General features: G+C 43.1%; 1 protein-coding gene and 1 long non-coding RNA gene across 2 annotated transcripts; one reads left to right on the forward strand and one right to left on the reverse strand.

Moving 5' to 3' along the window:
- Positions 1 to 9,849: 9,849 nt before the first annotated feature.
- Positions 9,850 to 22,933, reverse strand: LOC309673589. The gene is made up of 3 exons (XR_014269327.1): positions 22,843 to 22,933; positions 16,472 to 16,569; positions 9,850 to 9,877 (listed from the first exon to the last, which is right to left on the reverse strand). It is a non-coding gene; the product is annotated as an uncharacterized lncRNA (long non-coding RNA).
- FGF4 (fibroblast growth factor 4) lies at positions 22,651 to 25,830 on the forward strand (the record flags this gene model as incomplete). The annotated part of the gene is made up of 3 exons (XM_082485406.1): positions 22,651 to 22,954; positions 23,767 to 23,870; positions 25,654 to 25,830. 3 exons carry the CDS (start codon positions 22,651 to 22,653, stop codon positions 25,828 to 25,830), a joined length of 585 nt encoding a protein of 194 aa, XP_082341532.1.
- Between the last annotated feature and the right edge of the window lie 615 nt (positions 25,831 to 26,445).

The raw sequence follows: 26,445 nt of genomic DNA on the forward strand, positions 1-26,445 counted from the left end.
TGGAGTGATTTGAACCAATTGATACCACGAAGTTCAGCTTTTCAGCTATAATTGCTTGGTTTGACTCCAGCACAGTCTGGTTCCCACCACAGGTGGTGGGACTTATTCTTTGACTCTCAGTGGACTTGAATAATTTTCCACCTGACATTACAACATCTTAAACAAGATTTTGGAGTACTCTGAACCTTTCATAAATTAGTTCAGCAAACAGATCAGGGGCACATTTGAATAAAATAGTTATTTATTTGTAAGTGAAAGGTGCCTTGCTTTTTGGTTGTACTGTTCCTCAGATCCTCAGATGAGAGCACCGCCCATAACCATGGTGTTGGGAAGGTTTATTTCAGCAGCATGAATTAGCAAACCAGAGGGAGAAAGAGACCAAGAATATGCATAAATCCCCAGGGAGATTTGGGAAACTTGTACCTCTGTGAGAACTAAAGACTATAACAACATTGAATAGCTTGGATAAGGTAGCAGCTTCTTTAGTTCATGTACCTTCTTCCTCTTCTATTAAAGAAGATTTGTGCTCTTCCTTCTTGGATTTTAAATGGTAAAATGCTTTGCATAGGGATAAAATGTATTGAACTGATTGATTATTTTTTTAAGCTATCTTAAATAGTGCCTTTGAAGTTTGCAGTGGCACTCAACTTCAACTGTCATCTGTTTCCTTTCGGAAGGTTTGAAGGATTTGGGAAGGTGAACAAGCAGATCTATAATTAAAGAACAGTTGATAGTAACTGTCCTCCTTTGTTAGCATTCTCGGGGCGACCTCCAAATTTAGATGGTTAAAGAGAACTCTGTCCCATTTTAGTTCTGCAATAGTTTAGATGCCACCATCGCATAGCAGAAGATAAGTCTTTCTGAAATCCAGGGTACATCTCCTTTCTAACAACAAAACCAAGCTCACATTCTTCACTTCACATATTAAAGAAAATGCTATGCTTTCCTACGGTAACAATCCTAAACACTGTAGTATCTTTATTGCAGTCTGAAATGTCTGGATTTGAAGAACAGTTATTTGTCTGTGAGGAGAATTTAGAGACATCCTGATGCTAATACAAAAGTAAGAAAGATGCAGGGCTGGCTGCAGAGCTCTGGAAGGATCCAGCCCTGATGGGATGTGCAGTTCTACTGACTTGAAAATATCTCTAGCACCGGCTGCTTGATTTTGCAAATTTTTGTCCTGGAGCAAAGGAAACTAGGTCTGATGGTGTAAAAACATCACAATATCTCTCACCGAGATGTTTTTGAATGCAATCTCTTTTTAATTTGGAAATAACCCTTTCTGGAAGTACTTTGTGTAAGTTTGGTTATACTGTCTGATAAAACATCATATGTGATGACCTGTGATGATCAGCTACAAAAGACAATAATTGGTCTTAAATCAATTTTTATCTATTGAAATAACCCCTTGCGTGAATTTTGGAGGGAGAAATGGGCTCATTCATAAAGTATGACTAGAATTCAGTGTCTTTAGATACTTCATCAAATACCTCCCAAAAATTTGACAGCAGATCAAGGCTCCACCTTCCTTTTATGTTCCTAGTAGGAAAAGTCACACAAATGTTACTTTATGCGGCCAGAAATGAACTAGTCTGAAAGAAGTCTGCTGGCAATCTCTGAGACAGCGGCACTGGAAGATAGGTGATATACATTACCCGGCACAGCATAGTTACAGTATGATCGTACTTGCTTGGTTTTCACTGCAGACGTTGGAGTCACAGGCATGTGTTGCTCAGACCATGAAATCAACTGAAAATTATTCTTAAATCCTTAGACATTTTTTCATGGCAACATGGGTCTAAAACTACAGCAGCAGAAACTGAGTTTATTTGTGTCCCATAGACTGTCTGCTCCGAGGATCTGGTAGCCATATTCAGTAGTGCATATGGAAAGAAAAACCTCTGAATCAGATTAACCCTTTCTCTCCCCAATTCTAAATGAAGAGGACATTGTGTTTCTAGTGCTTTACTGCAAATGCATTAGAAAATAGCTATAGGAAATAGAGATGCTCTAAGATCTTCCCAGAGGGGGACCTGGATAGTGAAACAAAGCTCATCAGAATTGAATTTTTCCTTCTTTTCTTTTTTTTTTTAAACACGCTAAATTTCCTAATCTAAACAGAGCAAGGTGTACCTACAGGTTGTTTGCTTTTTCTTAGAGAACTCAATGCAATCTTATGTTTCCTCTTATATCTGTATTGCACAGACCAAATTCACTCTCTTTTGTATATCATCCCTTTCTGCAGTCTACTTCTCTAAGCATTTTCCCAGCTTTAGTAAAAATGTACCAAAGCCTTCTCCCCTGCAACTTCCCTCCCTGTAGGCCCATGTTTTTACTTCTGGTTCAATACTTCTGTATATGTTTTCAGAGAAGACAATCTCTTCTTAACTTTTTCTCTGCTCTACATAGATAGAATCATAGAATGGTTTAGGTTGGAAAGGACCTTGAAGATCTTTGATATCTATATAGATAAAGTAAGAACAGCCTCCTTCCAGAAATCCTGAAAGCACACAAGCGACCTGGAGATCTGACCCCAGAATGGTCTCAAAGAAACCCCACCACCCTACAGAAAGAGCCCTCTGAACCAAAAGAAAGCCCCAGCTGCTCCAGCACACCTCTCTTGGAGCCTGTGGAGGGCACAGGTTCACTAATTTCCTACATGTGTGCCCAAGGAAGGCAGCTGTTGACCGTCTTCTGGCCAGAATCAACTTCTTCCTTGTTAATCCCCATAAAAGACGTGGCTACCTCTCCTTGTGGTGTTTCCCCAAGGGGTGGCAACAAGCCCCGTAACTTAATTGCTTCTGAAACCCAATCTGCAGGCAAGTACAAAGCTTCAGTTGCTGGAAAGAGAGGTAACAGTGCTTGAGCTCAGGGGCTAGGTTTTATTTTGTAGCTGTTTGGGTTTGTGACTGTGCAGAGATATTTTGGGGCAGGACAATATGGAACTGTAATTTGATCAGGTGTAATAGCAGGTTGAGTATCTCCTAAGGGCTAGGAACCCAATCTAGCTTTTTTTAATGGCTTTTCCTAAAGGATGAGGATGGATTCCTGTGCCATAGCTCAATGCAAGGTAAGATTACTTTAATGTGAGCTCAATACTGCTTCTTGTTTTAAGTTCTAGCAAATGTTAGCTTCTCTACCAAGAACAAAATATAAGAAAGCTTTTCTGATTTAAAAAACTCATATAAAAGGTGTATGATTTTTTTGCAATGGCAATGTCTCGCAGCATAAGCCAAACATTCCATTCAACTACTACTCCACAGAAAACTTAAATTAAAAAAAAAAAATTCTTATGTACTGCTGTGTTTTTGTATCAATTTCCCTTGGCATCTGCAGTGAGATGAAAAACTGTAAATTTATGGAACAATAAGACCCTTATAAAATAATACAACTTATAGAGTCCATGTGTGGAATACTCTGGTGCCTGAATATTGGAACAAGGTTCTAGTTTTTGAGGTGAATTAGAAACGTAGGCAAGAGTTTGCTTTCTTGGTAAGTTTTGGAGCAAATCTAGGTTATGGCCCATGCAAAGAACATGTATGGCTAAACAAAGGAAGAGCTTTTTTTTTTTTAATAATGAAGCATTTGGTCGAAAAGCTGTGGCAAGACTGAAGGACACTTTGTGCCTCTTTTATATGCGACCTTGATAAAGCAGAATTGAAAAGGAAACACCAACCGATTAAAATGCAATCAAAGAGAGATAAGAAAAACACTTTTACACCTTAAGCTGCTGTTGTGGTGCTGCTCCCTACATGAGGTTGACAGAGGAAAAGGAAGAAAAGAAGCAGAAGGGGAAGAAGAAACAGAATTTGTTTAGAAAACTCTCCTGGAGGACCCTGCCAGGTGAAGGCCTGTGGGATTTTTATTCTGCACACATTTCCAGGAGTAAAGCACTTTATCTGAGACAAAGAAAATGTATATTCACATCAATGACATCACTTACTTGCAGATGTGATACTTCAAGTTCACTTATTTCTGAAACTCATACTTTCTGTTTGGCCGTTTGTGATGGCAAACCAGGAAAAAACTTATCAGTTGTAAAATTGTGTATTCAACTGTGATGGTACATGTGTATTTGTACTTGGAGACCTCATGAGAAGAGAAGTTCATGCTATGCAAGAAAATGAGAGGAGACTCGCATGTGTGAGGGCTGTTGGAGAGTCTAATGCTGACCACTCGCCCATCATGGCAGCTGTGGGCATGAGTCCTGCAGATGGTAGAGGGAGCATAAGGTGGTGCAGCTCTGCACAGGCTTCATTTGTGACGGTGGGGAAGCAAAATAAACAAAATGCCAAGCCAGGCGACAGGCTGCTACCATCCTCAGTGGGTATCGTGACTTTTGCAAGAGCTAGTACAGTAGGAATTAATAATTACATTTCAGGAACTCTACTCAACTCTCCCACCCCATTGTGTTTGGGCAACTGTTCAACCTTGGTGCTAATAAAAAGCAGCATTTTCAATTAATTCTACATTTCAGAGGAAGGATGGCCAGGTTTTTTGCTCCTGCAAAGAGATAAGGCTGCCCAAATTTCCAGGAATATTAGGGCTCTGTGAGATTTCTTCCTCCTTTTTGCTTTTAAAAAAAGTACCCAAAGTAAAGCTTTTTGAATAGTTTTGGCAAACTTTTGTATAGCTTCAGTACAGTTATGAGAGGGGAAATAGTTTTGGGTCAGCTGAATTAATTGCAAATTGATTTAATGGGTCCAGTTACTGAATTTGAGTAAGCAAGGTTTTGAATAACTGAGATACTTTTCAATGTAAGCAATAAATACCAGGGATAGAACTGTATTATAGGAAACAGAGACTATGACTGAGCTTTGGATAATCAAGATTCTAGTTTGTATCATGTATACTTTGGCAGCAGCTGATTCCTATAGGAATAAAACAGTAAGAACATGTGCAAACTTCAGTATGACACTACCACTGTGACCTCGTCAACAACTTCAAGGTCATCATTAGGAGAGTCTTTGGCTTTTTTTTTTTTTTTTTTTTTTTTTTTTTTTTTTGCCTGGTTGCACGTGGGTTGTTAAGATTTATTACAATCACTGCAAGAGAACACCTGCTAAATGTCAGAAGACTCCTGGGAAACTTCAAGTGTTTTGCTAAGGCAAAACTACACCTTTTACACAGCTTTCAGGAATCCAGCTCGATGGAATCCAGTCCAGTCTTCATTGATTTGTTCATGCTCCAGAGCAGAAGCATAACCACAAGTGATATCCAAAAACATGTTTGTCCTCCAGACAAATTTACCTGAGTTTAAAATGATCCATGTCTTGCTTCCTGGGATTTCTGATACATATCATGCTCTGAGTAAGGACCAGGTTCTTGGCTGAAGCTGGTTGGCATTGCTGTACTGGCTTTGGTGAAGCTGTGAGGAGTCACACAAGCTGAGCACTTAATCAGGTGACTAAGCGCTGTCTAAACATATTAGGAAAAATTAAATTTGACTTGTGAAATTTTACTGAACAAACATGGAGAAATACCTTAACTTTCACATTTCTAGAGGTTTTTGCTGAAATTTGCCACCCATCTCCTTTGGCTGTGTTGCAGCTTTCCTCCCCTACATCATCATTTTATTTTCAGCTCAGTGATTTTTTTTTTTTTTTTTTTTTTTCTTCTCCCCCCCCCTTTAAGCGATGAAACTCTGTCTGCTTTTCAAGATTAATATATGGCCCCTGAGTGAAGGCAAGGCTGTGATTCAAATCAAGAGTTCTGTTGACATTATAATCCTTAGGAGCACAGCTGGAGCATTTCATGAACGGTAGCAAAGACCCTCCATTGATTTACTGCCTTGGTATTCAATCAGGAGCCCATGTTCTGTGTCATTAGCTGCAACATACAAAAAATAACTCGGTGAACTTCTAATTAAGGCATTTAGCTTCTTGCCTATCTTGCAAGAAAAGATTTGTGCTATATTTGAGATGCTACTGCTTTCATGGATTCTCCCCTATTTTTATAGCAGGAGGGCTTCAGGCCCTAAGATGGTCCTGTGGGTTATAGATGGGATACACACCAGAGTTGCTCTCTGACCCTGCCAAGCAGAAGACTAAGCAGTGTGGGATGGCAGGAATTTTTGTGTGTCTCCCCCAAGCTCTGCACCTTTTTTTTTCTCTTTTGTTTTTTCCAGTTTTACATAGACCTGTCCGAGCCATAACCATCTCTCAAACCGACGCACTCATTCTAGTTCTCACAAGAGTTACAAAGGGGATCCAGAGCTCTGCTTCTGGGCAGCAAATAAACCCCTCCCTTTCTGCAGTGCCAGTCCCCAGCCACAGCATGCACGAGAGCAATTTTGAAGCCGTGCTCTTTCTCGTCTCGCCCCTCGTTCCCAGGGAGAGAGCGACCCTGCTGCCAGCCCCCACTGACCTGAAGATGAGAGTTCCCTAGATTGTTTCCAGCTTGCACTGCTAGCCCCGCTGAACGAATAGCACTTACAATATTTTTGGGGTGGTGACTCACAAGAAAGTCATGAATGCCCCCTTAAGAGGCTGTCAAAAGCCCCCTGGTAAGAGGTGTTTTGTTTTTCCCATTTTCGTTGTCCAGGCTGCCTGCGGATATTTCCCCAAGTCTCCGAAGCAGTTTTCTCAGTTCATTGTCCAAGCAGCAAGTTGTACCCTAAAAGGCAACAGAGCAGAGATGCAGACCCTAATCTGACACCATTCCTGTTTATCATCCCCCTATAGCAATAGCCAGAACATACAGCCCTTCTAGTCATCGCACAAGGTACCAAAGTGCCAACCAGGGCCAAAGCCGCTGAAGCTCCTGAATGCCTTTCACTTGCTTATTGGCCTGCTAATTTCAATGGTACTTCAGGCAGCTAAACACCGTGGCAATTCAGTTTAGGAATAAAGGTGTCTTGGCAGATCTGGTATCGAGCGTGTCAGTCGTATATTTTTACCAGCAGAAACTTTATTGATTCTCTAAAAAATAACACGAAGTAGGATTGTTATCACAGATATTTACATTTCCCAGAGCTGTGAGGTTTAATGACTTGATCAAGATCAATGGAAGGTTGGTGTTGAAGCAGGGTCTGGATTCATAAAAGGGTTCAGAACAGCCCTAAGATTTGGAGTGGTGAGTGTTATATTTGGACTGAAAGACAGCTGTGAAAAGAAAAAAAGGCGTATGTGTTTTGTCTTTTTTTTGGTCTGAACACGTGGCAGGAGATATGGTGCTTTAGTAGAAGGTGTTGCCTGCTTACCTTCTTTTGTCTCTTACATTTATATTTTTCAGATGCCTTCATAGTTCAAGCCCTAGTAGCGTCTGGGTTGCCAACTTTACTTCTTTTACTGAGTCAGAGCTTCAGCTGGTCAGAGCTCTGCTAAAGCCACCCTGGAAGACGGTGGTCAAGACCCAGCCTGATGTCTGTTGGTACATCTAGAGCTTAGTGACACAAAGCTTACTAAATAATTCTTTGCAGGACCCATGACCATTTTATTTGACCTATGTTGTTAAGGCTGGGTTCTCCACAAGGTGTATGATGGCAATATGACAACACTATGAAATCACAAAGCTGGCTCAGCTCAACGGTGATCCCCCAACCATAAAGATCCCATCATTTTCTCAGAAGTGGTCCATTAGAAACACTAAATAAGACAAAGGAAAGCTCAAGCCAAAATTTTTGAGCCTAGAAATCTCACAGGGCAGAATTCTCCTGTAAAAAAGCTTTCTAGTCCATGTATAGTTAAAGACTAAGTGCAAGTCCTGCAGGAGTTGAATGACAGTATGTAGTTAAACCAGCCAGGAAATATTATGGACTAGAAAGTTTTTTGTAGTTCTGAAAGTGAGATGTTGTAACGGTTCTTTCTTTTCATGCCAGTGAGAGGAATCACAGCTAAATATTTCCAAAAGAGATAAACCAACAGCCATAAATCACCTATGATTCTGCTTGTTTCAATTATACCCAAAAGGCTCACTGAAATATCAGGACCCCTTTGCAGCAGATACTGCACCCTTCAATAATGAAGACGGCATTATTGCTACTGTTAAAGTATTTATTCATGTTGTTCTTGTAAAACAAATAAAATGTTCCACAATATTCTTTTCTCTTGGAGCCCGGGTTCTAACTTGGTGAAAATCAGTAAGGAAAAAAATACCCCACTGATTTAAACAGTGCAGGATCTGACATTAGTAAAATAATGTCATGTAAAATAATGAGAGTGCAAGGTTTATGACTGCTTATTTGGTGGGGCTGGGGTTATCCAATGGGAGAAATACTACCAAAGTCCAGTGAGATATGGTTACCAGGCAGGAATCCCAGGAGATTCTGTTACCACACAGGAATCCCATGAGACAGTATTATCAAGAAGGAATCTGTAGTATTCAGTTCACCACAAGGCAGTAATATTAGATTTTTAGAATTAAATCCTGTGGTATCTTGTTTTATAAGAGTTGGCACAGAAGGAACAGAGAAAAATGCAATGGAAGAAAGATGTCTCCCTGGAACCTGAGCTGGACGCCCTAATCGTTACATCGATTTCTAGCAGAAATAAAACGTCACAGATTTTCCTCATGATCCTGAGATATTTTTACCAAACATGATATCAGTCCCTCATTAGTGAAATGTTTTGTGGGGGTTTTTGTTGGTGGTTTTTTGTTTGTTTGTTTGTTTGTTTTTTTTTTAAAATACAGATTTGATCACTAAAATACCAAGGCATGAATACTATTGTGACTGTTTTTTGATTTGTGATTTTGTATTTATAATGGATTTTGCTTTTATCACAAGTACTACTACTTTATGTTAAAAATGTACAATATGGCTATTTTACATGGGCACTAACAAAGCTAATGAGCTGCTCAGCGTCTTATACTGCACATTTGTGTAATGCCTCACGTCGTGATGTTTACAGCATTTGAACAATACAGAAATGTAAGAGAATTAAGATAATAAGGAAAACAAATATTGTTTTATTTTTCTTGTAGTACCAGTAACACTGGCGTATTTGGCAATAAGTGACTGGACATTTGGTTCAACAAGACCTAACTTAATTTCAGCCTCTGTCTAGAGATTTGCCACTCCATCTGCAAGTTTTGAGAGCTTTTTGTCAGCGATGCAGAGAGTTTTCGGCAATCTATCACCAAGATGCCCAAAGGAGGAAACTAAGGCTTACTATTTCGATTTGATCACAACAGGTAAGTCTGAATGCTCATCTTCTTTTAAATGCAGTATTTACCCTGCCTGTATCATGGTACACCTTTATCAGTGTTTCATCAGATAAGCTCTGATAAAGGACAAAATCCCCTTAACATGAAGAGTTTAGTGTGAAAAGACAGATCAGTTTTATGATTAGCCTGAATAAAGTTTGGGTATGTGTTAAATTAGGACTTAATACCAAGTCCCAGGTGCACTTTTAATTCATCAGTATTTCTAAATAGATCCTTTCAGAGACATATCTCTGAAGCTGTGCTTTGCAAGGTGAGTGACAAGCGCGGTAGGTCACAACCTCACATGGCCCCACACCTCCACGCGGACAGAGTCAGGAACGTGTCAGAATGGCTCATCTCTCAAAAGTTTATCATATTGAAGAGAGAGACAAGAAAACTAAGGACTGCAGGTGAGAAGCTAGAAGGGAGAGTGGAAAACTGTTGAAAAGAGCATTGGTAATCTATGTTGGGACATTTAAAAGATTGATCAACATGGGTGCCAAGCACAGCTGCAAGGATCAAGACTGAAAGCCATCGAGGAGAGTACAGTGGCCCCACAGATGTCATTGCTCCTTGGATCCACAGTGTGACACACAGACAGCCGTTCCGAAGCATCTCCTGACTGCGCTGACAACAAAGGTGTCGCCCATGGGACAGCATCAGGTATTCCCAGCGCTTTTGAAAGCTGCGGAAGGACTTGTCCCTGGTATTCGGATGTGATTACAGCAAGCTGAAGAAAAAGAAAAGGAGGTGGCAGGAAGGAATATAAAACTCAAGAGGCATTAGGTTGTTTGCTGTGTTTGAGAATACGTTTGCTTGAGTGCCTGTGAACAAGAAAGCAGGCACAGTTGAATAGTAGGCTTAAGGAAAGTCAGTTTAACTTCAGAAGAGGGTGTACATACACTGATCAGATCTTAACCCTAAAAGACATAATCAAACAGTAGTGTGAGCATGGAAGACTTCTGAATGTGCTAAGTGGACCATTAGAAAACACAACACCTATAGTGGGGATATTGGTGACACACAGGTACTAGGGAGATTACAGAGAGAGATTACTGGTAATGACAGATGGAAAAGTTACTGAACCCACACATTGGAGAGATGCAAATCACAACCATAGTGCTTTTGTGATAAGGTTTTCCACTCAGTAGGTAATGGTTTGGGACCATTAGCTCACATACCGTGGCTTTACCCAACAGCCCTCAGATGTTAATGGCTTGCAGGCCTGGCGACAGGAGAGTTGCATCACCCCAGCAGTCTTTGGGCAGCCAAAGCACTGGGGTCTTTGTGAGCAGCTGAGGACTCCCCACACATCTCTGATGTGCTTTTTGCTCAGTGCGTGACACATACCTGTGTCCAGAAGGCTATGAAAATTTTAAGTGGAACATCATTTGTGAGTGAACCCTGCTGTGAAATTCATTCTCTGTGCGCAGTGACCAATTTCACTGTTGTTACAAGGAGGAAAAAAAGTCAAATAACCATATAATCTTGGAAAAATTAATGACATTAGTACGTTCAACTTTAAGCCAAAAGTTAGGCCAATAGTTTGTGGACCTCTCAAGACTGATAATCTGCCAGGGAGATCTCTTCATCTTTAAGAAACCAAGTTTTATTTCACCAAGTTTGTCTTGTCCTGCTTAGTTAAATGCCTTTTTTTTTAATACACTCTGCTTCTAAAAGCTTTTTTTCTTGTATTGCAAAGAAATCGTTCTCATCTTCCCTTGTTTCCCCAGAGCCTTTCACAAATACTTTCTGGATTGTCAACCTCACCAGCAGCATCTCCTATGCTTACCTGTGCGAATGAGTATGCAACATATATTTTCAAAAATTTAACTTAGGAGCCTCTTTTTTTGGTGTCAGGGTGGTGTTTATGCAGAGTGACTTGACGAAGTCAGGTGGAGTTGCAAAGCAGCCTACGGGGCAAGTCACAAGATTGAGACTTGGAGCAGAAATCTGGTCATGAATTTGGTTTGGGATTTATTGCTCGGCAACTTGGAGCACAGCAAGTCAACAGCTGGCTCTCTAGCCAAAACACACTGGCAAACAGAGAAAAATTGTCATGGTAACAGTGTTACAGGGCATATTGCAATGGCGCTCTGGTCGACTAAAGGAATTCCTAAGTGGTACCAGTAAAAATTATGCCTAATAATAACCAGTAATAGTAACTATTGCTACTACTAATAATAGCAATGATTATATTTATACTATAACAACAGCAAGATATATTTAGCTAGTATTTGGTAATTCCAAATTGCTGTTTAAACACGTCTGGCTGATTTCTTGTAAGCTCTCTGCTGAGGTTCCTCCAGCAACATTGGATTAGTCCATGAGCAAAGGTGTTCCGTTTCCCTTATCCCAAATCATCACAGAAGCTTATATAGTTTATAGTAATATGCAACTTTGTCATCAATGAGTATGGTGTTGGCCATGGAAGTGCTGAACCCCCTGAAGGAGCAGTAGCATCACAGCAGGGTGTATGGCACAAAACATTGCAGCCCCAAAAGGGAAGAGTTCCTGAAGCCACTTCGCCAACACCATCAAATCATGAACCGATGTATTTGGGAGCTAATTCTGCGGCCTGTGTTCATTTTGAGTTGAAAGCATCAGGAAGCATGAGAATAGGTTGCAAAGCATCCCTCAGGCTTAGTAAAAAATAATGGCAATTTGCTGCTGTTAAATAATAAACGACAAGAGTGTAGGAGGTTTGTTCCCATGATTCTGAATTATGATTGCCCTTGCTCTAAAGCTGCTGCAGGAGGCAGTTTTGGGGTAGCTTTTTTATTTACACATGGTAATTTTCCTGCTGCAATTTAGATAAACTACTGTGGTGACAGAGGGAGGAGGGGAGAGAAACTTTCTAAGCTTTGCGAAGATCTAAGGTGGGAGACCCCTTGCCCGCACAATTCTTCTCCCTCATCTCCTTCGTCCTCCCAATTCCCCAGCAGTGGCCTGAGGAAAATGCCTTCCTCAGGCAGAAAGAGCCGAAGAGTTCTAGAGGGAACGGAGAAGAGATCTGGCTGCAGGTGTAACACGTTTGTTACGGATGACACTGCTTGCCTCTTCAAATACTGATAGTGAAAACTGTCACTACCACCAAAAATAACATTCTTACTAAATCATTTTGGAATAATGGGTAAATTATTACATGAAAGATGCTGAGCTAAACTCTGTTCTCACTCATTTCCATGTAATTTCCTGAGATAATGGGAAAAAGCAAAAGCAGCTGAGCCTACAGAAAGCACTAAATCCTGTTCAGTGGGGACTTCCAGGCAAACAAACAGGGTAGCTTTTAGGTCTCTCTGGCTCTTGCTCCCTCCAACACCTTCCAGTGGACAGCCAGTGGGATTTTTATGGGGCTCACAGTCCAGCGCTCCACGAAAAAGACTACCGAGCCAGGCTTTCCACCTACCCTCTTAGTGCGGGGCAGAGTCAGCACCAACAGAAGCCCGCCTTCCCTGGGATCCCTCGGATGACAGCATCTTCCGGACTGGTCTGATCTCTCCAAAGGGGGCTCTGGTTTGACACGGTGATCTAATCCTGATGTAATGTCTTGACCAGCTTCAACTTCCCTCCTTCCTCAGCTGCTCTTCTTGTGTGGGACAAGACATGACCTGCCCCATCCTTTTCTGAAAACCAATTGACAAATAGATAGGTCCCGTTCATCCAGGTTGCTATGCTGGTGTTGGCCAATAAAGGCCAAATGAAAATGACCTAACTGCAGTAATTTGTAATTACAGCATGTAGAAATACTATTGAAAACTAGCAGCTGCCTGGGCATTTTGGAACGCAAGTCAGTCAGCAGCTTATTGTATTTGCTGTTTTGTCCTGTTCATGGTTTGATCGTAACTGAAGCCATAGACTGATTTCTTTTTTTTTTTTTGTCAAAAAAAAAATAATGGGAATGATAATATGTACAGTGTTGTGGACAATAGGAATAGCATCTTACAGCGAGGACTATTGTATCATCATTACGTTCCTTTGTCTTCCAATCCAAGAAGGACTCATAAAGACTCCAATGCCTTTTATTTTTCTGAGTTCCTGCATCTGAACTTCAAGTGACAAGTAGCCTCCTAGTATGCTGGCCCACCAACTCTCAGGAATATAAATTTGCAAATTAAAAAGTGGAAGAAGGGGGGAGAAGAACAAAGATTAATTTTGAAAGTTTTTTGGTTTGTTTTTTTTTTTTAATGACAGGTTCCTTTTTTACCCAAGTACTGGTACCCAAATCTAGATTTTTTGTATCCCTTGAAATAAATGCATATTCTGAAGACTCCGGATAATTTTATAATACCTCATTCTGGCATTATGAAATTTCATTAAACTTGCCAAAAATGTTTGCTTCGCAGCTTCAGAACAATGCTAAAAGGCCACGGATGTACTGAAGCCAATCCCTCTGATTTTGCCTGGTTCTTTACATACTGGAATAAATTGCATGCAGCTTGTCCCGTGCCGGTCAACGGGAGCTCTGCTGTGCTCCTTTTGTGGCAGAGGGTGTGCTTCAGTGGTTATTATAAGACTGTAAGACTTTGGGGTTCTCAGGGCTTTTTCTGGCCATGTCTCTGACTGAGTGGAATATTTTGTGACTGTATATAGCACATGGCAAATAGCATAGCAGTGACTGCACAGCACTGTCTGAATTCCCTGGGCAGGGAGTTTTCCCTTCGTTATGTATCATTCCCATCCCAGTGTCCTGATTCCAACAGCTCGCGTGTACATCCTCTGTTCCCATTAACATAAATAATAATGTACGTGGAGATTCATATCGAAATAACCATTCCGAATGGGTGTGCTCTGAACATAAAAACAATATCTCTAGTAGGGATCAGCCTTTCTGTAGGCTCAGCTGCTTTCATTTTTTCCTATTATCTCAGGAAGTTACATGAGCGACAATAGAGTTTAGCTCAGTATCTTTCATGCAATAATTTACCCGTTATTCCAGCTGGGTACTAGCAAAGTGAAAATGTTGGAGTTGTGGGACGCGTTCTGCTTGCATGTGACAGCTAACAGGTTTTAGATGACCACACTCAACATTTGCAGGACACACCTATGCAGGAAGGAGACCTGGCTGAGTTCCAAGTGGCTTCCAATCCACCGATGGAGGGAATGATGGGTTAGTCCTAGGAAACTATTAGGATTACCAAAGTTTTCATTCTGTTGTTGTCTGTCTGGTTTAAGCCTGTTTTTTTTTTCTCAAGGCAATCTTTAAAATGGGCATTTCAAGTTTGCATTGAACTCATTCCACATCTTAAAACCAAAAAGCAGTCCTAAGCAAAGTAAGTTTCCAAGCTAATTTCCTGGGGATCTCTTCTTGCGGAGCACATTAACAGTATGGATTCTCCACATTCTCTTAGTCCAAATATAAGCATATTTTGAAATGGAAGAAGAAATCATAAACCGAATGTTCATTGCTGAGACCTAAGGAGACTGTGTGGTTTCATTGAACAAACTGCCCTGGAATCCAATCCTGTTCTTCCTTTCATCTGCAGGAACAAAAGTAGACCCTGTGAGAAATCTACTCTCAGAGCAGGACTATCGCACCAGAAATTGTCCAAAAGGAGATAAGTAGTGTCTCTCTTTTTCTTTTGCTTTATTTTTTAACCTGCGTGTATTAGTTCCTGTAATGTTGATGTTACTGCAGCTCTTGTAGCTTTATTAGTGAAGTGAGAAAGATGGAGAAACAGGTAATATTAAAATGGTTGACTAGAATGAAGTTGCTCTGGGCCTTGAATGACAAGAGGAATTAAGTGATTGAGTCAAAAATCATGCAGCGCAGTATGTCGTCTCTGCAGGTTTCTTGGTGTCAAGGGGATTTTTCTGGGCAAGGATCATTCATCCAAAACTTATTTACTTATATCTTGTGTGATCCAAACTTGGAGTGAGAACTGGCTCCCATTGTAATCTATGAGGCCTGAAAGAGTGAATAATGAATGTGCCAAAATCTAAGACAAATCCTCTGGACATGTCTGATGACAGATGACTGATGCATCTGTTGACAGATAACCTGTTTTACACACTTATGCAATATGTTTCTTAGGTATATTTCTGGCTTCTTACCTTTTGTTTCCAAACGCCTTGAAGGGGAAGAAGTTAAGTTTTACCTAATTATTACTTCTGTCACTACCTTCCAGCAACACAGAATTTGATGGGTAACCTCCATGCTGGTTGGTCTTCAAGCTCTAGATCGGTTATCTGTGTACCAGCTGTTATCTGTTATCTTCACAGTTTACTTTTCAAAAACTCACCCAGCAAACTGTGCAGTTGATTCTGGCTGTTCTCTGTCTCCAGGCTGACTTCATCAGGAGTAATGTAGTGCTGAACTGAATAATTTTCTGAGCAAACTCTCTCTTAAACTGTGTTTTTATAACAGTTTTCAGGGTCCTTTGTGTGCCAGAGTGCAAGATAAAGTTTTAGCCATTGCCAATACCACTGGTGGTTATTAGGAAAGAAGAGTATTTGGAGAGGTTTCAGGGTGTCTGTGTTCTGGTCCCTGCCCCACACAGCCCGTAAGGTACAGAGCTTGTCAAAAATCAAAGGAGCCCAGCTGTGTTTCCTGGTGCAGGGGAGTGCCATGGTCCTGCTGGACCCATGTAGCTGTCCTGTCCTTGGGGTTAAAATCAGCATTGTAGGTTCTCTGCACGCTGTGCCAGGTTGGGAAAGCAACTTGCCTAGATCAGGCTTTGAGAACTTCTACCACAGTAGTTTATCAACCTCAACAGATCACGCAGATCTTCCAGAACCTGGTCTTGATTCCTCCTCTGCTGCCCCAGACATACGTGAAGTCCTCCCACCTGACAGCAGTGTAGCTGCTCCTCACTGCCATGGTGAGCAATGGGCTGGGAAGGAGAAGAGCAACACCCAGCTCATGGAGGTATTCTGAGGATACGCTCACTACCTCCTCGGAGGGCTCAGACCTTGCAGTGATGAGCACCATGGAAAGTCTGAGAGTAAATAAGGAAAAGAGACATCCGTTTGTTTCACTGTTGTGACACTAAAGGTCAACTGGAAAAGCTAGTCTCCTACATGCTCGGAGAAGTTATGCATTGTACAGCTATGTCCATATATGTTCTGACAGATTTTAAGTGGTGCTTTGCTGGGAAGTTTTAAAAATTCAGCAATACACGTCATTTGCTTACAACAGCCAGTTTTCTTCACATTAGCCACCGGTAAAAAATGATTCATACAAGAGAGGCCACATGTTGAACAGACCAGTGTAAACCAATTATGCTACATTCAAAGTCAGCTAAAACATTCTCACACAAAAAGTTAACTTAAGCTACTATTTCCCACAATAATAATAATAAAAATAAGCTTAACAAACACTTACCCTGATTCTCAAAACTCATTTTCTGTTATGTGTCCTTTTACCGGTTTTGTTTGGCAGAGCGTCAAGTAATATGTCAGCAAAAGTATGTGTGCCATAATCTGACAAAAGGAAAAAATGTATATTTTTAGTTTAAAAGTGTTTATAATTTCAATAAGTAAAAAGAATACAGGACGAGGAAGAACAAAATAGCATATGTAGAAATCTCAGCAGTGCATATGAAAGTATAAGCATGTGAGTTTTAGCATAAGAATGAGCCTGACTGGGAACTAAGTTTTCTAAAAAAGACCTACATTAATAACTGCAGCCCTCTGCACGTATTTCTCCATCTAGGTTCTTAGCAGACTTCCTCTCCAAACTTTGGTTCAAACTCCATGAAGATAAGGGCTGTGAGGCTATGACAAGATGCCAGGACACGATTGCCCTCAAAAATGATCTGGCTTGACTGATGACTTCCCAGGACATGTCCATTGTCCCATCCCACTGAGTCCTGCTCTTCAATAATGCAAACTCCAGTGATACTACTGAGGCATCCTCAGATCCTCCATGGTCTCCACTCATCCCACCACCCCACAGAAAAGCATCTCAGGCTTCAGGAACTGATACAAATCACAACAACAGAGAGAAATCCCACTTAAGGCTGCTAAGAGTTCCTCCTTAGCTGGTTCTCATGACATTGCTGCCCAAAGCTCATTTTCATGCCAGCCATAGTTCACATGTTCAAGTAAGCAACGGCACCATAAAGGTGACTGCAGAAGATCCACCAGGTAGGACACATCCTTCAGCCCTGCAGTTAAGGTCTTAGTGGTGTTTAGTCATCTTTTACGATGAATGTAACTTCCATGAAGGACATTTGTTTCTGTAAGCCTGTCATCTTGTCCTGAGGATGGAGAAGAGAGTAGAACAGCTACAGAAAAAGGGAGACGGTAGTGGACAACAGGAAGCATGTGCAGCAAAAGCAGCTGATAACAGAGCAAACGCCAATGGAGCTAAGAAAACTGCTGGAAATATGGAGCAGTAGTGACTGTAGGGTTGGCAATTTTTGCTGTGGGGAACGCACAGTGAAAGAAAAGCGTGGAGCAAAGCTGCAGCCTGCAGAAACAGGGTGAGAAGCAGAGGGTACAATAGCTTGTCCAGACGTGTTTCTTCTCCTGAGAGCTGTTCATACGTCAGTCAATGACAAGGACCAGCAGGACAAGGAAATGGCTTGTCATGAGTACGTCAGGTTGCTTTGGTTCAAGAGCAACCTCGTGTCTCCCAGAGTGTCTTTATCACCACACCACCACCTCACCTTTGAGCTGATGTTGTAGGAACAGCATCCTTACAGTTCAAAAAGCAATAAAGCAAACAAATCAAGCACAGAAGCTGAGAAAAAGGCTGCTAAGACTCTAAATGTAGTTCACAGAAAGTCAAATGCCTGTGGCTTCATCTTCTAGTTGGAGCTCCTTGGCGCCCATCCCTGCAGCAGCGGGTGCGTATAAGCAGCACGGTCACAAGCTGGAAGTGTGAATTGCAATATCTAAGGCACTGAAGACCTACAGCAGCCACACAGATGGACGCCGTCATATCCTCTCTGATCTCTGCTTTATACAGAGATACACAGGGATGTACGACTGCGCAAATTCAACAGCAGCAGAGGGAGTAGCGGATGAAAAAGTCCATGTCCATCACAAGCAAAGTGATGTTCAGTTCTCTCACTGAATCAATCCAAATACACTGGAGAGACGTTATTGGTGCCTTTGTTATCTGCCTGGTATTGTAGCTGCCTGCTGCTACACTCCACTGCCCTTTTCCAATATATAACACTATAACATCACTCGAGATAATAAGGTTTTGATCATGGCAAGACGCTTACAACAGCAAACAGCCCAGGCACACAGAGATCAAATAGACCAGCTGCAAACAGAAAAAAAAAAAAAAAGGAAAAAAAAAAGAAAGCGTGCATATGACTCTCTAGCTTGTGTGTGGGTATGCGTGTTATGCAGGCAGCAAGCAGAGGCCTGGATGGCGAAGGTCTCCCAGCGACCCTGGCCATTCGGGGCTTGGGCCCCCAGCACCGCGCTGCATTCCAGCCGTCCTCCTCTCCCGGGACCACTGCCTCTGGTCACACAGAGAGGCAGCCAGACGTGAACGTGAGAAAGCTTTCTCAGGCGAGTCGCTTCTGCAGATCACCGGGTAGTTGTCTTCCAAAATAATCATAATTAAAAGGGGCGTGCACAAAGGGGGAGCTGGGGTGCGGGCTTGCTTTTTTACCATGTCTTCATAGCATGCAAACATGGTGAAAGGGATTTTTTTCCTAACAATATACTTCTCCATGCCCCTTCCAGTCCACTCCCCATCCTTCCAGATCAAAGGATCTCAGTACAATATTTGCCTTCAACAGAAAAGCTCATGAGCAATATCTTTCAGGGTCATTTACATCTATTTACTGGGGTTAATAAATATGTAAATTGATTTTTAAATCATGGACCTAGACCCCTTTAGAGCTAGCGACACAGAGCCAAGTTCGGATGAGCGCTGTGCCAGTGCAATTGCAGAAAAATTTCCATGAAGGTTGTAAAGATATTCCAGATTCCTTCATCTTTTCCCTTTTTCCTTCAGAATACATGATATGGGGCTTGAACCTGGGTGTGGACCTGAATTCTGTGAATCCTTTCTTCTTTTTTATACTTTAAGCCTAGAGGAATTTGGAAAGCGGAGCTGTCTGAACTGTGACATACCCATATGCTTCTTAGGGAACAGAGCCAATACAAAGATGAAGACATTTTACCTGTTTTAATATTTAAATTATTGCTGTGAAAGACTGTGACACAAGGCGTAGGGAGCACACAGCAGTGGAGCATGGCATGATATGGAAGATTCAGAATAATTAATTCGGGATGATCTGGAGACACCCAACTCCCCTGCACTGCACGAAAGCTGATGGCATGTTGGAGGGTCAGTTCCTGGCTCTGCCTTGGAGACGATACAGTTTCATTGGCTTCCATGAGGAATATGCTGCTTTAATGGTTTCCTGTGACAATAATTTCCAACTGACAGTGTCTGTGTTGCAGCATAAAGACCCCAGACGTCAGCGGTTTCCACCTGGTGCAAATTGGAAATGCTGCAGTTCTGCTTTGCTTTCACCCCTGTGGTTTTGTCACAGGTACTAACAACTCGGCGACCAGAGGGCTTTGAAGCATCAGTGTTTCATACGTAGACTGTGCACAAGCTCACACACACATGGATATATGAAATTTGAAAGCAAACCTGAACCTCATAGTTTCAGTCTTAGTTGAAAACTTGTTGCTTTTCCTCCCAGAAAGGTTCATTTGAAGCCTTTATGGAAAGAGTGCCATTTAATTCTGAAACAAGTTTAAGAATGAACTTGTAGAAGTGTTCCTTATTAATCAGTGATATTGTGACAACATAATTTGATGTTCTGGATGCTCTGTGTAGTCATTTAGGACCCAATCTCGCAAACATATGGACTCAGAACCTGTCAGGGCATTTTCAGACCCGTTTCGATACATCCCAAAAGGATGAAGGTACCGCAGCCTGCTGGGCCTCCAGGGCATATCCCTACCTCCAAGTTCTAACGTGCTTTCACATTCACAGGGCTAAGGCCTCAGAGTTCTTGCTTTTTTGGGTCAGGGACAGACGCTGTCAGTAAGAGCGAGCAGCCCTGGCCCTGACCCGTTAGCTGTGGGCGTGGGACTATACTTCTGCCCCAGGAGGGGAGCTGCCGGGTGAGTGTGTTGGCAGAAGAACCACTCCTTGGCCTTATCCTTCAGAGGGTAAATAAACTTAATCCCAAATTCATCCACTGCTGTTTGCTAACAGCAAATAATTCCGATTTGGAAGCGAGGTGGGATCACACTGGTCTAAGGCCATTGGGGAAGGACAAGGTGTCCAGCGCAGCCCCTGCAGAGCAGGGCAGTTTCCAAACCCGTGAGCAGCTGGCTTTTGCCTGACGCACAGCTCTTTCCTCCAGAACTGATCCACTGGGCTTGTCAGGTGTAAGAGGGGTCTGGATGGACCTGCTGCAAGCAGAAATGTAGTAAATGTCCGTGCATTTGACCTCAATGGATTTACCAGCCCACAAACCTCCACAGAGGAAAATCTAAATTCTGCCGCCTTTAAACACATACACAGAAATGAATTTGTTTGACAAAACTACACCCAGGAGTCTTTTACCTTCAGAGCACCAGCCTGCAATCACCCACAAAGCAGCAGCAGTCTCTTCTCCATCCTGAGAGGTGCAGTAGGAGAAAGACACACACACACACTGTGTATATGCACCTCACAAGAAGAAATAAAAGCACATCATCTAAGTTTGCTTAGGTTTAGCGAAGGTCAGAGATTTTCGCACCTAGGTGAGCTGTCATCTGGCTTGGGGCAATTCTCTTTTCTCTCGCATCCTTTGCTGGAACAGCAGGAGAGCTTTACTGGCGTGAAAGACTAAATTATCCTCAGGCTATAAAGGGCTTGAGTCACAAACCACTTCCCACACACACACACTTTTGTATTAATTCAGGACCTTCCAAAATTGTCCTAATGTCTCCTCACCTGTTGGTTCTGAAAACCTGTTGAGGGCCAAGGCTTAAGCTAAGGGAGGTGACAAAACATATGGGATTTGCTCTAAACAAAGTAATTCCAGACTGATGGGGTCAAAACGTCTCTTGCTTTTAAATACTGAGCTTTGTTTTCATGAACTTAAACCAAATGAAGTGATTACCTAAGAACAACTGCATCATTGAGGCACCACAGCAACAGCTAAGTGAGTGCATGCATAGCAAAGATTAGAAAATAATCATACAATTAAAAAGCATGGCAACACTTGCATGAATGGGCAGCCTCTAAAGCTCAGGAATAAACTCAGGTCACTACAGCCCTTATCAGTACAGTGACCAAGAGGGAGCTCCATGCATCTTGTACTCCAGAGCAATGCTGTGCTTTCTCGTTTCTTAAAGGGATATTTAGAATCAAAAACATTATTACCACTTTTGAGAACATGCTGCCTCTTTAAATGTTTTTGCATTTATTAAAGCCTTGACCCTTTGTTAATTTATTTTTTTTTTGCAAGTTCTTTCATTTTTCATTTCTTAAACCTCCCATGCAACAACTATTTTGGCTTTTAATGAAGGGAATTTTTCTGCATCCAGCAAACTGTAAACCATGTCGCTTGGATACAGCAAAAGCCGAAATTCCACAGATTTCCACAAAGTCATACATTGTGTTGGGTGGAAAGTGTGCTGAGCATTCTTTGATTTTTGTGTCCTGCATTAGCATTTGTAAGCACTTAGGAAAGAGAAAAAGAGAAAGAAAAGTGAAAAAGAGAAAGAAAAGTGAAAGAAAGAGAAAAAAGAAAGGAGAAAGAAAGAAGGAAAGAAAGAGAAAGAAAGAAAAAAGAAAAAGGAGAGAGAGAAATAAGAAAGAAAGAAAGGAGAGAGAAAAGAAAAGAAAAGAAAAGAAAAGAAAAGAAAAGAAAAGAAAAGAAAAGAAAAGAAAAGAAAAGAAAAGAAAAGAAAAGAAAAGAAAAGAAAAGAAAAGAAAAGAAAAGAGAAAAGAAAAGAAAAGAGGAAAAGAAAAAGAAGAAAAGAGAAAAAAGAGAGAAGAGGCAGCTGCTGTGATGAACGCAAAAGATGACCTTTTCTTTTTAAAAGTTTCTGCTGTCCCTCTTGTTTAGCACCAGTGCTGCTCACCCTTTCCTTTCAAGACGCTTCGGAGTTGTTAAGCATCTAGGGGTGATAATTTGACTTTCAGCTAAACCGGAGGGCTGCAGCAGACAGCAGTAGGTGGTGATGTAATAGGTACCAACGCACATGGATATATAAATATCGTGGCTAGGACTAAAGCGCTATGGCTGAGCAGCTATAGAAGAAGATCAGCACTTCAGACAAGACTCCTGGAGTTGAGATCAAGTTCAGAAGCTCTTGCTCCCGGGATTTCCTCTCCATGCAGCCAGCCCAGGGAAACCGCAGATCCTCGGGGGACTGAGCGCGGGGCTCCCTCCCTCCTCCCCCACCCCTCGCCTCGTTTTTTTTGGGTGTTTTTTTGTTTGGTTTGGTTTGGTTTGGTTTTTTGTTGGTTTTCTTTTTTTTCTCCTCTCCTTTGACCTCAGTATAAAGTGGGAGCTGGGGGGGCGAGCGTATTTTCGGAGCGACCGGCCGCCGGCCCGCGGCTACGCGCCCCTAAGCGGGATGCCTCTCCCCGCCGCGCTGCTACCGGCTCTGCTCCTGGGGCTACTGTGGCCGGGGGCGGTACGCGGCCGGTCGCCCCCGGGTCGCCTCCCCGCCGGGCCCCGCCAGCGCCGCTGGGACGCGACTCTCTTCGCCCGCTCCGTCGCTCGCCTCCCGGCCGAACGCCGCGACGCCGCCCGCGACGGCGACTACCTCCTGGGCATCAAACGCTTGCGGCGCCTCTACTGCAACGTGGGCATCGGTTTCCACATCCAGGTCCTGCCCGACGGCCGCATCGACGGGATCCACAGCGAGAATCGATACAGTAAGCCGGCGGCGACCCCCGCGGCGGGGCAGGTGAGGCGCTCCGCGCCCGCGGAACCGCCCCTAAGGGCGGTTCCGCGGGCGCGGAGCGCCTCACCTGCCCCGGAGAGCGATATGCGCCAAAGGGAGGGTGGGTGCATGGCAGACCTCTAACTCCCCTAAAAAGTCCGCCCGCCCACGGCACCGCGGTGCTGCCCGCCTCGGCTCCCCCGAGGGCGGCGGGCGGCGGGGGTAGAAGGGGCGGCGGCGCAGCTCATCGAGCGCTCCGGCGGAGGTCGGCGGCGGCGCTCGGAGCCGTGTTGTCCCCCTTGCCGCCGGCAGGCATCAGGTGTCGGGGTTGCCTCAACATCTGGAGAGGCCGAAGTCAGTGAGCCGCCCACTCTGAGCAGGGGCCGGGGAGAGCCCAGCTCTCCCCCAAACTTGAAAAGCATCTGCTGGGGACTTAACCCCGTGGCCCCATGACTCTGATATCCAACTGAAACAATAAGATCCGGGGGGGGGGGGGGGGGGGATATAAGCTGCATGATGACAAATGTTTCATTCGCCCCAAGCACACTCTGGCTTATTTTAACCTCGGCTACACAGAAGGATGCCTGGGGGCGAAGTAAAAATAGATACTTAGCTAAAAGAAGAGAGGGCATGGGGCATGGGGCAGCACGAGGCTGGGGTTCTGAGGCCACCCACAGCAGTGCTGGGGCATGGGGATCCACACCACGCTGGGGATGGGAGCCTTTGGGTGAGCGCAGCACTGACACCACACACTCCGTCAGGGCACAGCCCTCTGTCCCCCTAATTCCTGTGTCTCATCTGTAGGTCTGCTGGAAATCTCCCCTGTGGAAAGAGGAGTGGTGAGCATATTTGGTGTTAGAAGCAGACTCTTCGTGGCCATGAATAGTAAAGGCAAACTCTATGGATCTGTAAGTAGCCACCCATTATGTGCCTGGGGAGGGGACCATGGCCAGCTGGGGGGAGAGGTGTGCATGGTGCTAGAAGCTGCCCAAGCCCCATCCTTGCCCCTCCTGAGTCAGGCAACGCAGAGCAGCCCTTGCTGCCTTGCCAACAGAAGGTGTGCTGCCCACGTATGCTGTTTACCGAGCTTTTGAAATAAAACCCACTCTTTTGCATTACACTTCCTTGGTTCCCCCATAAAAACTAGTCACCCAACCATGGCTACTCATCTTGCCTACCACACAGACCAACAGAGTAGTCATTTGTGTGGCAAGACCTCAAGCTAGCCTTAGTCCATATCCTTCTTGTATTTAAGTACAAACAACCTTAAGCAGGTATGGCAATCTCTCACTCTGTCTCTCAGAGTGCACTTGAACTTGTGATCAGCCAGGCCCCCACAAATAATCCTTTATGATGAGATGAATCAGTGCCTGTCACATAACCATGGATCACTCTTTGTTAATGCTCTTGATCAGAGGGTCTGTTTTGATGACAGTTCAGCATCCTCAAGGTTTGGTCTTACATTTTTAAGGCAGCAGCTCTATTAGGAGACAATACAGATTTTTGTTTGGTTTTTTTTTTTTCCACATTGAATCTTTGGAAGAGATAGAGGCATCTTATAAAATACACTTGGGGTGGACAATAAAAGTGCATATCTTCACCCATGTTGAGCTGTCCTCCTGCTTTTGAGTTAACCTCTGTATAAGTTACTGTGATCAGCATAATTTCAAAACCACGTTCCCGAGTCTCCTTCCTTATCCATGCCTTTTCTATTTCATGTTTCTCAACTATGCTTTGAAGAAACTTGGGCCGGGGAAGAGCCAAACTACATCAAAGGCAAACTGTGTCAAAGTTAACCAGGGCACTTTCACATGAAGACACGAAGCATCCAGAATTGTTTTCTGGGGCATCAGTCCTGTTACAGAGGATTTTGACATATAAAAGCCAGGCAGAATCAGTCACCAAAGTGCGAGAGCTCCCTTTGCATCATTTCTTATGAAGACTGATGCTTTGTGTCCTGGATAAAGTAATTACCAGCGCAGTGTTCATCTTGGCAGGCTGAGACCTCTCTTACAAAACCCCGGGCTTTTGCCCAATACTAAGAGATGAGTTCATTTGTTACTCTCCAGATAGCAACACACTTGTAACACCTGTCCCTCTTTGGACTTACTTGCAAACGAAACCTTTTCACTGGAAGTGTGCCTTTTGTCAGCTCTGTTTTCCTCAGTCATTAACATAAGTGAACCCAAACCCTTCCTTCGATTTTAAAACTAAAGAAGCAGAAAGTGTTGTCCACACCGAGTGTCTTTAAAATGCCTTTTTCTCCTCAAGTGACGTGAGAAACTGCCAGCATTCAGATTTTTCTGAAGCCTCTCAGGCAATTTATTGCTGGTAGGACAACCCCTGAGCAATGAGGTGAGCAGGGCAGCAGAATTGGGCTTGGGCCTCACCCCACTGCAATTTAGCTCTGTTAAAATGTGTCCCTCTCCCTCCAGAGTGCAGACGTGGCCATGGGTGTCCTTCCCACCTTTAGGTGTACATGCCTGGCCTGGACGCAGCATCCTTAATGATCCTCTGACTCCCGAGTCCTGTTTGAAGCTTCCTTTGGGCGACCACTTCAAAAGATTACTAAGGGGAGGGGGAGTCAGCTGCACATTTCCTCAGAGCGCACCTTCTACACCTGGTAGCAAGAATATTTCCACACCTGATGTTTAAAATTCCTTCTCTCTCATTCTTCCCTTCTCATTTCAGACCCATTTCAATGACGAGTGCAAATTCAAAGAGATTCTCCTGCCAAACAACTACAATGCTTATGAATCCAGGATTTATCCCGGGATGTACATAGCCCTGAGCAAAAATGGAAGAACAAAGAAAGGCAATAAAGTATCTCCCACAATGACAGTGACACATTTTCTTCCTAGAATCTGAGACATCTCCCTTCAGACCTACCTCAGCACAGGGGAAGATGCAGAACACGTTTGCGGAAAAGAAACATGGTGCACTTTTACTGGAGAGTTTTATGCAAGAGTAGGTGTAAGATATTTAAGTTAATTATTTAAATCTGTATATATTGCCACAAAATTTATTTATAGTTCCGATATTTTTTTTTTTAATTTCTGAAAACAAAACAAACCTTCAACCCAAGGTATTTCATTTCGTGGTGCAACAGTAGAAGACTTCTGCTTTGTGGTTTATTTAATTCATTTCAAAGTTATCACAGGTGTGCTGCTACTCTGTGTCCTAAACCGGGTGAAATTCAATTCCTCTATTACGATGTTTTGCACTGTTTGTGTGTTGTACGGTGTCTATCGTTGTACACGTGTGTGTTTGTTTGTTTGTTTGTTATGGTAGCTTTGTTCTCCTCTGCGTGTTTTCCAAACTCCCCCGTGACTCCCAAAGAAGTTCTTGGCCTCCAAGAAGGAGTGGTGGTGGAGGTGCCTGGGTGGGATGCCAGCACGGAGCCACACACAATGCCTGACCTCCTTTGTGCGGCGCTGCTATTTAGTTGGAACAGTATCGATTTACCTCGGTACAGAAAGCGCG

Source organism: Vanellus vanellus (genome assembly GCF_965231255.1).
Source record: "Vanellus vanellus genome assembly, chromosome: 6".
Classification (NCBI taxonomy): Eukaryota; Metazoa; Chordata; class Aves; order Charadriiformes; family Charadriidae; genus Vanellus; species Vanellus vanellus.